Below are 13,649 nucleotides of genomic sequence, written 5' to 3' on the forward strand. Positions count from 1 at the left end.
AGAGAAAGAGAGAAAGAAAGAAAGAAAGAGAGAGAGTGAGAGAGAGAGAGATTTGCCAGGGTTGAAAGACATATTCAAAGTATTGGACAAGCTCCTGATTCTATCAAGGTCTGTAGAGAGGTAACCTTGTACAGAGAACGACAGAGATGGGAGACCCTACTGGAAGGACAACAGTCTCAGCAGCACTTCAGAAATCGAGGTCTTGTGGGAGAGTGGCCAAATAGAAGCCACTCCTGAGAAAAAGGTACGTGACAGCACACCTGGGGTTTGCAAAAAGGCACGTGAAAGACTCTGTGAGCATGAGGAACAATAGTCTCTGGTCTGATGAGATGAAGGTTTAACTTTTTGGCCGAAACACAAAGTGCTACGTCTGGCGGAAACCGAGCACAGCTCATCACCCATCCACTACAATCCCTACGATGAAGCATGGTGGTGGTAGCATCATGTTATGGGGATGCTTTTCATCAGCAGGGACTGGGAGACTTGTAAGAATAGAGGGAACAATGAATGGAGCCAAATACAGGAAAATTCTTGAGGAGAACCTGCTTCAGAGTACAAAAAACCTTACACTGTGATGAAGATTTACGTTCCAACAGGACAATGACCCCAAGCATACAGCGACAGTAACCCTGGAATGGCTTCAGAACATGAACGTGAAAGTCCTTGAGTGGCCCAGCCAAATCCCAGACTTTAATCCCATTGGGAATCTGTGGAAAGACTTGAAGATTGCTGTGTCACCGACTGTTGTGGATTTTTTTTTTTAACCCACCCCGTTGTGATCGTTGAAGGATTTTTTCCTGGTTGATTGTGGAATCCTATTTAACTTCAGGCAGAGTTTAATGTTTGTCTGATTTGGTTATAAAATCCTACAAAAAACCCAATGACACTGATAACCGATGTCCACACAAGTCCTTCCTTGTGAAGCAATTTATTTTCTAATTATCCACCATACACTTCTCACCCTCATACAATGAACTTAAGAATCCCCATTGATTGCAATATTCTTTATCTTCTATTTCATTTATTCTTACTTTAGTTAATAGTTAGACCAACCCGATTCAATTCACTTCCACATTACATCAGAGAGTTTTATTCTAACTTGGTACTTGGTCAGTTCCAAGGAGCACAAGCCACTGAGATTCTAATACTTCCTCAGGTACTTGCACTGAAACAATTTTACATTTCAAAGCATTTTATACTTTCATGGGAGAGTGATGGGGGCTACCAACCCAGACTGCAGACGTGTACTTTTAGGCGAGAAGCCACTTCGTACATTTCGACGCAAAGGTTCGCTGTTATCAGCTCAGGTCACACCGCTCCAGACCAAGACATTCATCAACATTTAGGGAAAAAGTCTCTTGGCCAGAAAGGACAGCCAATTCAACTTGTAGCATAAAACTTACATTTCTAAAACTCCATTTGTTACAATTTAGAATACATTAATATAAATTTTTCCCCCACCCTCTCCCGTTTTTTTTTTTTCAGGAAAATTTGAACAATTTTTCTTACACGTGATTACCATATCCCGTTCCTGAAGGAGAAAAGATTTCCATTACTCACGTTCAATCAACAATGGCAGCGAGTGCTCATCTCAGAAAATGAGTGAGTTTCCATTTAATTTATGGCCTGTTCATCAGCGTGTGTCACACATTGAAAACATGCTACCCGAAGTCAGAAGATAAACAGGTCAGGGTGTGGATAGAGCGGCACCCAACGGGAAACACAATCAAAGCACTCCTTGAGCTGAGGATAAGGTAGATGTTGGTAAGTACGAGCTTGGGCCAGACACTGAGTTGAAGGAGACGAAAAGGACTCGAGAGGTGAACAGAGATCCAACCCAACAGAGCATGGGGCCTCGCAGCAGCAGTCCGTGCAATCAGGCCTGATTTCACCAAGCGAGCTGTGCACGTTAGATGCAGTCGCTTTGCAGCACGAGCCCCCACTCGCACCATTGAACACATGTTGCAGAGGACTCGCAGTGTGGAACTCCAGGCCTGTCGTACATTGAAGCAACCACAGCAAGTTCATGATGTATTTGCAGAGCAGCAATCGAGAGTGTGGCTGAGAACATTCCTCCACGCAGGCACCACACAATGCCGACGTTAAGTCTTTGCTCAACCTTCTCCTCAGTGGGTTTTTTCTTTCTTTTTCCCCATATTGCTCCATCGTATCTCCTCAGGAAGGGGTACAATCACGTGTTGAATGCTCAATCACCAAAATCTGGGTTCTCCCATCGTCCAATCTTTGTGTGGAAGTTCTTTCCAAGCTTCATTTAGACGAAATCGTACATTTCATGGTTTAACTGTGTTCAACACTCCGAAACAAACAAAATCAAAGTTAACATCGATTATTCAAAACATTCATCTCATTTGCTATTTCCATGTAAAGGCAAACAGTCTTTATCAGGGTTCCAATTTGCGATCAATAATTCTTTTCACAAAAATATTCCATCATTTATCCCAAAATAAGAAAGTAATCTATTTCTTCAAGAACCGAATCCAAATGGATTTTGCACAGTTACCATTTTAACATTCACATCTGCTAAACAATTTACAGTTTCATTCACAAATAGTTCCAGAGCAACTGCCAATTTTATAATCTTGATTCAATTCTCAGTAATTTTCCATATCCTCAATTAACAGATTAACAAGGGTTTTTAATGAGCTTAGTCTGAAAGTAACTAACACAGTTACCGCACAACCCACAATTTGAGAGTTCCACTCCGCTCGGCCATCCTGACATCGAGTTGCCGAGCTGAAGAGCATCCATTTTGAAACAAGAATTTTGATAACATTGTTATGAAATTTCCCCAAACAGTTTAAACAACACCCAAATGCTAACGTTGTTTTGCATTAATCTGGGAAGCATCCAGTTTCTTTCATGTTGAAATGGAACTAAAATATCCCAAAAATAATGTTTAACCAATCTCTATCTCAGCACTGAATTCCATCGACATTTTAAATGTCTGACATTTTCTATCTATCCACTTCTCTCTCACATTCTTAATATACTAATCCATTTTCCTTTATCAACACAATTAAATCCAGTTTAGAAGTTGAACAAAAATTGTCAAATAATTTGTCAAATTTGTCGTCATGCGAATATCATTTAAATTGCAGCTCAAACACTCCGTCTACACATGTAGCTACACCCTACCCAAACTTCATCCCAGTCTTGGGGAAAGCATCTTAAACTTCAGACGAATAAACATCCAATCTTTCTGAAACAACTTTTTGGTCAAAACAATAAAATATTTCCTTTAAAATCCATAAATCAAAAATAAAATCTTCAGCATCTATCCAATTAAATCATGAATTTACCTTGACTGAATCGATCAAAGGGTTACACTGGGTTGGTTGCCATTGCCTTCCCAGCATAAGTTCAGGCAACCTCAACATTCGCAGATGAATAAAACAATACGCCTATTTCAATGTCCATCCGAGGGCATCATCTATTATCTGTGAATCGCCCCACATGCTAAACATCATCAAATCAATTTTAAAATCATTCCAAATCACATTTCTACATTTAAATCAAAATCTTCGAAACATTTCTGACACGTCCTCAGAGCTTGCCCAGCACTCCACCTGCCGGGTTGTGTAATTACAAATCATCACAATGCCAGCGAGAGCTCAACTCCCAAGACTTCACATTCCGAATACAGTATTATCCCACATTCACAATTGTTATTTCAATTCATCCAAAATCCCTATGGTTTTTAAATAAAACTTCAACACTTTTTCCCTAAATGGACTTCACCTTAAACAGATTCAGTAGAGAGGGTGTGCCACAAACACCAAGTAACAAGGAGCAGGAAGTTCTCTCCACATCCAGTGGGAATAAAAAAAGAAAAACTCTAAGACAGGCAAAACCCACAGTTTAGCATTAATCTGTCATGGTTTCAACACGCACACTAACGAGCATTGAATCTCATAGACTCGCGTGACAAATACCAATCACATTTCTATATCATTTTAAAGTCATTGCCAACGGCATGCACACTTCGACACGATAGCCCCCATCCTCTTGAATCTGCATATGAATCGAATTTCACACTTAAAGCTAAGACTCAAACACAGACTCAGAGGAGAGACATGCCACCCCCCACAGATCCAGTGGAGGGGGCGAGCTGCAGTCGCAGCCCCCACAGATTGAATGCACACACACAACCGCGACCTTCACGTTATCAGCACCAAACCACGAACAGCCAAGCTGCTTCGACTCTCTGCCTGAAGTGTTTTTGTTGTTAAAAATATCATCAAAATCCCAACAGAACACGTTTCATTGCAGTGAAATCTATTGGACGCGCACAAGTTTTTTTTTGTTTTTTTTTACTCTCAGCAACACATGCATCTCAATGCAAATCACCAGCCACGCTCCCAGCCGGTCAATCGTCTCCTGCACTCTACAAAACGTTTCGTGCAAATCATTGCATTTACAAATCCGTAAAACCTCCACACAATATAATATAACAACCTCACTGCCAACAAACTTCCAGTGAGTTCAATGAACAAAATGTAACTCTTATAACTCTTACAAACAGGTAACTTATAATATTTATCTATTTCCACTTAACCATAACCCTATCTCGGCATCTCAGCTGTGTCCTCGGCCTCTCTCTCTCAGCCGGTCCGTATCAATGCAAACATTTAATTACTCCTCTGGCTCCTCGTCGAGCCTCTTCTTGTACTGTGCCCTCTGCACTCCTCAAATTGTACGGTCGAGTTTCCCACATTTTGGAAAATCGCAAGGGTCAACCTTTCCCCCCTGAAGTGCAATGGGTAGGCCTCGCCCTGAGAATACTGTCTTAATGATCACAGTATCTCTCCTATCAGGTAAGTATCAATGCAAGTCCTCTTCTCCTCCAGCACTTTTCTAAAACTTTTCGAAAACAGTACTTATCGTTTACTTTAAACGGACTCTCTCCGCCGGATCCTCTTCTTTCTATCAATAAAATTATCTGACAATGAACTTTTCTTTGTTCGAAATGCGTTACCTGCTGAGAACGCTCTCCCCTACCTTCTCTCAAGCACTTGTCGTTCCTCCAGGCACGAGCACCGCACCAACATTGGTTCGAATCCGAGTCACGGCACCAACTGTTGTGGATTTTTTCACCCACCTTGTTGTGATCGTTGAAGGATTTTTTTTCCTGGTTGATTGTGGAATCCTATTTAACTTCAGGCAGAGTTTAACGTTTGTCTGATTTGGTTATAAAATCCTGCATAAAACCCATTGACTCTGATAACCAATGTCCACACAAGTCCTTCCTTATGAAACAATTTATTTTCTATTATACACCATACACTTCTCACCCTCATACAATGAACTTAAGAATCCCCAATTGATTGCAATATTATTTGGTTCTATTTCATTTATTCTTACTTTTAGTTAACAGTTAAACCAACCCGATTCAATACACTTCCACATCACATCAGAGAGTTTTATTCTAACCTGGTACTTGGTCAGTTCCAAGAAGCACAAGCCGCTGATATTCTAATACTGTCTCACATGCTTGTACTGAAACAATTTTACATTTCAAAGCATTTTATACTTTCATGGAGGCTATCAACCCAGACTGCAGATGTGTCCTTTTAGGCGAGAAGCCACGACGTATATTTCGAGGTAAAGGTTCGCTGTTATCAGCTCAGGTCACACCGCTCCAGACCAAGACATTTATCAACATTTCGCGAAAAAGTCTCTTGGCCAGAAAGGAGAGCCAATTCAACTTAGAGCATAAAACTTACATTATTAAAACTCTATTTGTTACAATGTAGAATACATTAATATAATTTTTCCCCCACACCAACGCTTCCCATCCAACTTTACAGAGCTTGAGCAAACCTGCAAGGAAGAATGAGAGAAAATCCCCAAATCCAGATGTACAAAGCTGATACAGACATTCCCAAGAATACTCGAAGCTGTAATCACTGTCAAAGGTTCTTCTACTAAGTATTGACACACAGGGGGGGGGGGGGTTGAATACTTGTTGACGCAAGATATTTCATCTTTTCATTTTTAATTAATTTGTAAAAATTTCTAAAATCATGTTTTCACTTTGTCGTTTATGGGGGTATTTTGTGTAGATCAGTGACAAAAAAATTACATTGAATCCATTTTAAATTCAGGCTGAAACACAACAAAATGTGACAAAAGTCGAGGGGCATGAATACTATATGAAGGAACTGTATATTTGTCTGTATGATCAAAGCCGTTATCCAAACACACTTGTAAGTGTCACCATGTCCTCTGAGACATTGCTCTCAGCGTGTCATGTGTGATATCTGCCGTCGCAGCTGTAACATCAGTTTTCAAATGGTCCGCTGTTTTATACCGTCTTGCAGATATTTACTGTTTAGCAATCCCCCACAAAGAGTTATCACATGTTGTGAGAGCTGGACGTTGAGGTGCCCGCTCCATCGTTGAAGCTCTGCCTCTCCACCGACCTGAGAAGTTGTCATCCAGATAATTTCAGACTGAATGTGAATAATGTGCTGGAGCACCATCTTGTTGCAGAATTGCTGCAGTCCCAATATGGGACTTTCAAAATGACGTAGGAATGCTAAACGAGGCCTTTTGCACATGCGTTGGGCACATGTTCACACTGATTCGGTTCAGCTCGCCAGGAATTTTTTCAGTTCAGCTTGCCAGCCCATTTGTGGCCCCCATGCTGCCGGTAGTGAACACCCAAGCTTTGACAACGCCCTCTTGCGAAGTTTCATCTGCTGAGGATGAGAAATTTTCAGTTAGTGTGATCAAGGACCACACCGAATACAATGACTTTGATGGGAGCGAGAACCAAGCAGAGGCCAGGTGGCATCTTTGGTGAGGCCGAGGGCCGCGCAAGTGGCGCCTGGAGTTGAGCCGGTCGACATGTGCTTGGGACGCTGCCTGACATTGCTGCTTGTTTGGCTTTGCAGACTCCATTCCGGCGAGGAAGGAAGATTTCGAGAAAGAAAGAGACCGAGGAGGAAAGAGTCGCTGAGAAGGAAAGAGACCGAGAAGGAAAGAGACCGAGAAGGAAAGAGACCGAGAAGGAAAGAGACCGAGAAGGAAAGAGACCGAGAAGGAAAGAGACCGAGAAGGAAAGAGACCGAGAAGGAAAGAGACCGAGAAGGAAAGAGACCGAGAAGGAAAGAGACCGAGAAGGAAAGAGACCGAGAAGGAAAGAGACCGAGAAGGAAAGAGACCGAGAAGGAAAGAGACCGAGAAGGAAAGAGACCGAGAAGGAAAGAGACCGAGAAGGAAAGAGACCGAGAAGGAAAGAGACCGAGAAGGAAAGAGACCGAGAAGGAAAGAGACCGAGAAGGAAAGAGACCGAGAAGGAAAGAGACCGAGAAGGAAAGAGACAGAGAAGGAAAGAGACAGAGAAGAAAAGAGACAGAGAAGAAAAGAGACAGAGAAGAAAAGAGACAGAGAAGAAAAGAGACAGAGAAGAAAAGAGACAGAGAAGAAAAGAGACAGAGAAGAAAAGAGACAGAGAAGAAAAGAGACAGAGAAGAAAAGAGACAGAGAAGAAAAGAGACCGAGAAGAAAAGAGACAGAGAAGAAAAGAGACCGAGAAGAAAAGAGACCGAGAAGAAAAGAGACAGAGAAGAAAAGAGACCGAGAAGAAAAGAGACCGAGAAGAAAAGAGACCGAGAAGAAAAGAGACCGAGAAGAAAAGAGACCGAGAAGAAAAGAGACCGAGAAGAAAAGAGACCGAGAAGAAAAGAGACCGAGAAGAAAAGAGACCGAGAAGAAAAGAGACCGAGAAGAAAAGAGACCGAGAAGGAAAGATACCGAGAAGGAAAGATACCGAGAAGGAAAGAGACCAAGAAGGAAAGAGACCGAGAAGGAAAGACGCCGAGAAGGAAGAAGACCGAGGAGGAAAGAGACCGAGACAAAAGAGACTAACATGAGATGAAAGAGACCGAGAAGAAAGAGACTGAGAAAAAAAAAGAGTCCAAGACAAAAGAGACCGAGACAAAAGAGACCGAGAAGGAAAGAGACCGAGGAGTAAAGAGACCGAGGAGTAAAGAGACCGAGGAGTAAAGAGACCGAGGAGTAAAGAGACCGAGGAGGAAAGAGACCGAGGAGGAAAGAGACCGAGGAGGAGAGAGACCGAGGAGGAGAGAGACCGAGGAGGAGAGAGACCGAGGAGGAGAGAGGCCGAGGAGGAGAGAGGCCGAGGAGGAGAGAGGCCGAGGAGGAGAGAGGCCGAGGAGGAGAGAGGCCGAGGAGGAGAGAGGCCGAGGAGGAGAGAGGCCGAGGAGGAGAGAGGCCGAGGAGGAGAGAGGCCGAGGAGGAGAGAGGCCGAGGAGGAGAGAGACCGAGGAGGAGAGAGACCGAGGAGGAGAGAGACCGAGGAGGAGAGAGACCGAGGAGGAGAGAGACCGAGGAGGAGAGAGACCGAGGAGGAGAGAGACCGAGGAGGAGAGAGACCGAGGAGGAGAGAGACCGAGGAGGAGAGAGACCGAGGAGGAGAGAGACCGAGGAGGAGAGAGACCGAGGAGGAGAGAGACCGAGGAGGAAAGAGGCCGAGGAGGAAAGAGGCCGAGGAGGAAAGAGGCCGAGGAGGAAAGAGGCCGAGGAGGAAAGAGGCCGAGGAGGAAAGAGGCCGAGGAGGAAAGAGGCCGAGGAGGAAAGAGGCCGAGGAGGAAAGAGGCCGAGGAGGAAAGAGGCCGAGGAGGAAAGAGGCCGAGGAGGAAAGAGGCCGAGGAGGAAAGAGGCCGAGGAGGAAAGAGGCCGAGGAGGAAAGAGGCCGAGGAGGAAAGAGGCCGAGGAGGAAAGAGGCCGAGGAGGAAAGAGACCGAGGAGGAAAGAGACCGAGGAGGAAAGAGACCGAGGAGGAAAGAGACCGAGGAGGAAAGAGACCGAGGAGGAAAGAGACCGAGGAGGAAAGAGACCGAGGAGGAAAGAGACCGAGGAGGAAAGAGACCGAGGAGGAAAGAGACCGAGGAGGAAAGAGACCGAGGAGGAAAGAGACCGAGGAGGAAAGAGACCGAGGAGGAAAGAGACCGAGGAGGAAAGAGACCGAGGAGGAAAGAGACCGAGGAGGAAAGAGACCGAGGAGGAAAGAGACCGAGGAGGAAAGAGACCGAGGAGGAAAGAGACCGAGGAGGAAAGAGACCGAGGAGGAAAGAGACCGGGGAGGAAAGAGACCGGGGAGGAAAGAGACCGAGACAAAAGAGACCGAGATGAAAGATACCGAGAAGAAAAGAGTCTGAGAAAAAAAGAGACCGAGGAGGAAAGAAACCGAGACAAAAGAGACCGAGGAAGAAAGAGACCGAGACGGAAAGAGACCGAGAAGGAAAGAGAGCGAGAAGGAAAGAGACCGAGACAAAAGAGACCAAGACAAAAGAGACCGAGATGAAAGATACTGAGAAGGAAAGAGACCGAGACAAAAGAGACCGAGAAGAAAGAGACCAAGACCAAATAATGGTGGGACCGCATGTGTTGTTGATTACCGGTGGCAGCGAGGTTCCAGGTCAGAACAAACAGGGGTGTACCCGTGTGGGATCGGGCATACCACAGAGGTCAGACGGGAGGTCGTACAGATCTACATTGTCACCATTTCAGGGACGGAGGGCGAAACGGAGCATGGATAAGTAGACGGCTTGAACCATGAGTTGTGGTTCCTTGCTGGGGTGAAGATGGGTGTTTCAGGACTCGGGAAAGCTCCATTCAATGTTTGAGACTCGCGAGTGGAGATGAGGACCAATGGCCGTGGCGTGTGCACACGTACATGAATCGTGAATATACATACACACTCGTGCATGGCTGTGATTGTAATGTACATGAATCATGATGACGCACACACGCATGCACACACCATACAATACAACCGTACACGAAGATACATTGAGTCATGAATCACAAAAACTTCAGAAAGAAATAAAGCCGGCCATCCGGTGAGATTCCTGTTCTGCAGGCTGACATCTTTTGTTCGCTCCATTACCCGAACGCACAACGACCCTTAACAATTTGGACAAATAAACCAGAAATTAATCTGACAACGCCTGGATAAACAGCGCACTCGACCATGACCAGGTAAGAGCAAAGCATGCATATATATTTTATGTAAATACAGTACATTGTCACGACTAGGAGATCAAGGTTCGCCACGAGAGGAAGCACTCGGGTTCATTCCGAATGGCCGGCCCTGAGGCCACCAGCCACTGATAACTCTGCAGTCAACCAGTCACGCTGATTGGTACCGCCAAACCTGGCAGGGTTCTCGCTACTATGCGTGTTACCGTTCTGGTGGCTTGCCAATATCAAGGAGGGCTCGCACCCATGATACGCACCCATGATGTCAAGGGGGGCTCGCACCCATGATACATACTCGTCTTACTTTATTTAATCAGATGCAGCTGATTGGAACTGCCAAGTACGTATTGGCTAATGTTGTGGAGCCAATCAGTGGGGTAAAACTTCCCCGCTAATAAACATGCAGACCGTGCTGGACCAATGGAGGAAAGGACGCTACGAGCTGGTTGAACTGAATTAACATGAGTTTATTTACAAAGGAGCACGAGGAAAAACATGTGGCACAATGAAGAGAAGGGGTTTATTCACAAGGGGATACACATACAGCAGGGACATACAGTATTTGTGTGGTGATGCATAAGACACACAGTGACACATTCATGCAGTAAAGAGACAAAGTGCAGAATTATACCAATGCCATTTAGCTGATACACTCTTACTTAAACTAACATAACAGGCACCATCAGGATCATTCCGCGGAAGGGTAGATAAGTGAAAAGATAAGAGAAAAGCTGAGGTGTTGGTGACCTCCGGCCTACCCGGCACGTACATGCGGGCACGTGAAAGTAAAAAGTGCAGGGAAGGTAAGGGAGGGGAATGGGGGTCATGAAGAAACTAGTAGGGCACTCTTCGACATTGTGACATCACCAGATATGCCTCTGCCCACATTATTACATCATCATACGTACTTACACTAAGTTTGATTTAAATCCCTCAACGTAGATTCAAAATATTAAATAATTCCGGCTTCCAGACCACGCGTCCGATCAGGTTGGAATTTAAAACATATATTCCCCATGATCACTAGATCATAATTTTGACGTTTCATGTCGATTGATGAAGCGTTCAAAAGAGGAGTTTTTTTTAAATATTTTTGTTCAATCCAATATGGCTGCAGACCCTGTGACGTATTAATTATTCATGAACACCCGAGTATCCCCAAGACTTCAGGAACATGTGGGTGAAGTTTCCCCTCGATATGTTAAACCGTTCTGGAGAAGAAAATTTTTCAAGGTATATTCTTCAAAAAATCATAGCTGCCAAACCATATGATCTATGATCATTCCTGTAAAGTTTCACCTCGATCTGTTCAGTTGTTTCAGATAAGATTTTTTGAAGGTATTTATGTTTAAAAAAAATATGGCTGCCAAACCACATCACTGATGACATCATCAATCTTTTTTTCTCCCCACATACAATTTAGCCCTAAATCACCCTCAAAATTTTTCATACTGATCGGATAAAGGGTTTGACATATGCAATTATGACGTCATAATGAAGACCATTTAATCACACTTGTTTCCCATGGGGAGTGCTCAAAAGTATTTCACATGTGCAACGGTATGTTTTTTTCCATGGAGCGGTTTCAGAGACACAAAGCCAAAAGGTACAAAGTTTTTCCATTTTTCCAGCATAGCTGCCACACCAGATGACCCATGACATCATAATTATCATTAAAATATTCTACATGAGCAGTCACACTTATGGTGACAATTTTGTATCAGTCGGATAAGCGGTTTCAGAAAAAAAACAAACAGACAATTAGCATGAACGGATATACGTACACATGGACGGACGGACAACCCGGAAACATAATGACTTCGTCAGCAGAGACATAAAAAAGGGGGCGTCTTTGTGCGTGTTGAGGAGGTGCGAGTGAGATGCAGTATCATGTATAGAGTGAGAAAGACAGGGTGCGAGTCAGTGGTTGCTCTTAAAAGAGCAGCTCTTCAGTCCTTGCCCTCACTGATTGCTCTTATGCATCCACAGTAGATGAGGTAGAAAAGCAAGAAAGTGTGAGAATTAGAACTACCTATCATTTGTTTTTACCAATTTTGTCTCTTGCCCAGTACTGTGCCCATACAGCTTGGCACTTGGTCCTCTTTCCCAGCGCTCCAATCCGTTCCGTGCTAACCATCAGCAGCTCTCGCTCCAGAGGACTCACTTGAACTTGAACAGAACTCTTAGGGCTCAAACCGAACTGGAACTGGAACTCGAACTAACTGGCCCCATGACCAATGCCGATTCTTTGGGGTGTGGGGGAGGGGTGTGGAGTTTGGGGGGGTGAATCCCTCACTCTTGCTGTGGTTAGGCCGTGGTTGTCATGAATCGATCAAAGCTTGGGTTTTCTCACTGTAAGATAACTTTGTTTGCTATTCTGCCTTTGAACACTGTATGTTGCATACATAATAAATGTATGGTCTCCAAAGAGTATCATTTTAATGTCTGTTATCTTTCTATAATTCCAGCAATCTCTGTGTGTCTGTCTGTCTGTCTGTGTGTGACCGCTGTTTATCGCCAACCACTGGTCCGATCTAATTGAAACTTGCCAGGCATATTGCTGGGGACCTGAGTATGTGCCTTTTCAAGGTTTGATATCAATCGGACAAGTGGTTCCCAAGTTATGGCCATTTATTTACCAAACCAATGACAGGACACGTTGCTGCGTAGGCATCGCTGATGGGGAAAGGGCGCCATTTAGTTACCAATGACAGGACACATTGCTTGGAGTTTTGCACCCACAGTATCTATCTTCCATCTATAATTCCAGCAATCTCTGTTTGTTTGCCTTTTCAAGGTTTGAAATTAATCGGAGAAGTGATTCCCAAGTTATGGCCAAGTTAGAGCGCGTTCCCCATTACGGGTTACAACGTACGGACTTCCGGATAGTGATGACTTACTGTATTCCAATAATTTCTCGATTTCTTATGAGCATTTATAGATAAACACAATGTCCCAATCCAGTCGTCGTTTACGAGAGCGAAGGAACGGCCTGTGTGGTTGTTTGAAAGTTTTTTTATTTTTTATTTTTTGCACATACGGGCACGCACGTACGGCCACATACGTACGGGCACGCGAAAGGGAAGGAACTGCCTGTGTGGTTGTTGTTTCTGGCACGCAGTTTGAAAGTTTTTTTTTGCATGTACGGCCACGCACTAGTAGAATGATAATAATAATAATAATAATAATAATAATAATAATAGTGCATACATTATAGTTTTGGGATAACATGTGAAGTCTCGAGGCCACTTTGGCTTGGTGCTGATAACGCAAAGGTCACAGGTTCTTTCCCCATATGGGCCAACACTCTCCACCGAGTGCGTTTGAATCTCAGCTTAGCTATAAACCAGAATCTCTGTGTTTTATAGGCAGGGAAGGACATAAATGTGTGTGCCATCCCTCGGATAGATGTTGAAGCAAGTGTCCCACGCGCGAGCATCGAAGATTTATTTCTGGAAAGGAAAAAGGAGTTAGTGGGCTAGCTATCGCTGGCATTATGAGACCAAATTAATTAAATAGCGCTTTGTTCAGGACTCAAGATGATTGAATGCATGTTTGTGTATGCTCTCCGGCATTCGGGCGATTGGCCTCGCGGGTTGCTGTGTGTGTGGACTTGTTTT

At 44.2% G+C, this 13,649-nt stretch overlaps 1 protein-coding gene and 1 pseudogene across 1 annotated transcript in view; one reads left to right on the top strand and one right to left on the bottom strand.

Annotated features, from left to right (window-relative positions):
• The window catches only part of LOC147021067 (uncharacterized), an 18,305-nt gene extending 11,751 nt beyond the window's left edge, over nucleotides 1-6,554 (top strand). Inside the window, exon 11 of the mRNA XM_085893504.1 lies at nucleotides 6,391-6,554. Within this exon, the coding sequence (XP_085749630.1) occupies nucleotides 6,391-6,554 (164 nt within the window). The remainder of the gene's footprint in view (nucleotides 1-6,390) is intronic.
• LOC147021068 (U1 spliceosomal RNA) lies at nucleotides 4,701-4,843 on the bottom strand (annotated as a pseudogene).
• Nucleotides 6,555-13,649: the final 7,095 nt, after the last annotated feature.

The sequence above is a fragment of the Eptatretus burgeri genome, chromosome 8 (assembly GCF_056783735.1).
Source record: "Eptatretus burgeri isolate ZD-2024b chromosome 8, Ebu_testis_v1, whole genome shotgun sequence".
NCBI lineage: Eukaryota > Metazoa > Chordata > Myxini > Myxiniformes > Myxinidae > Eptatretus > Eptatretus burgeri.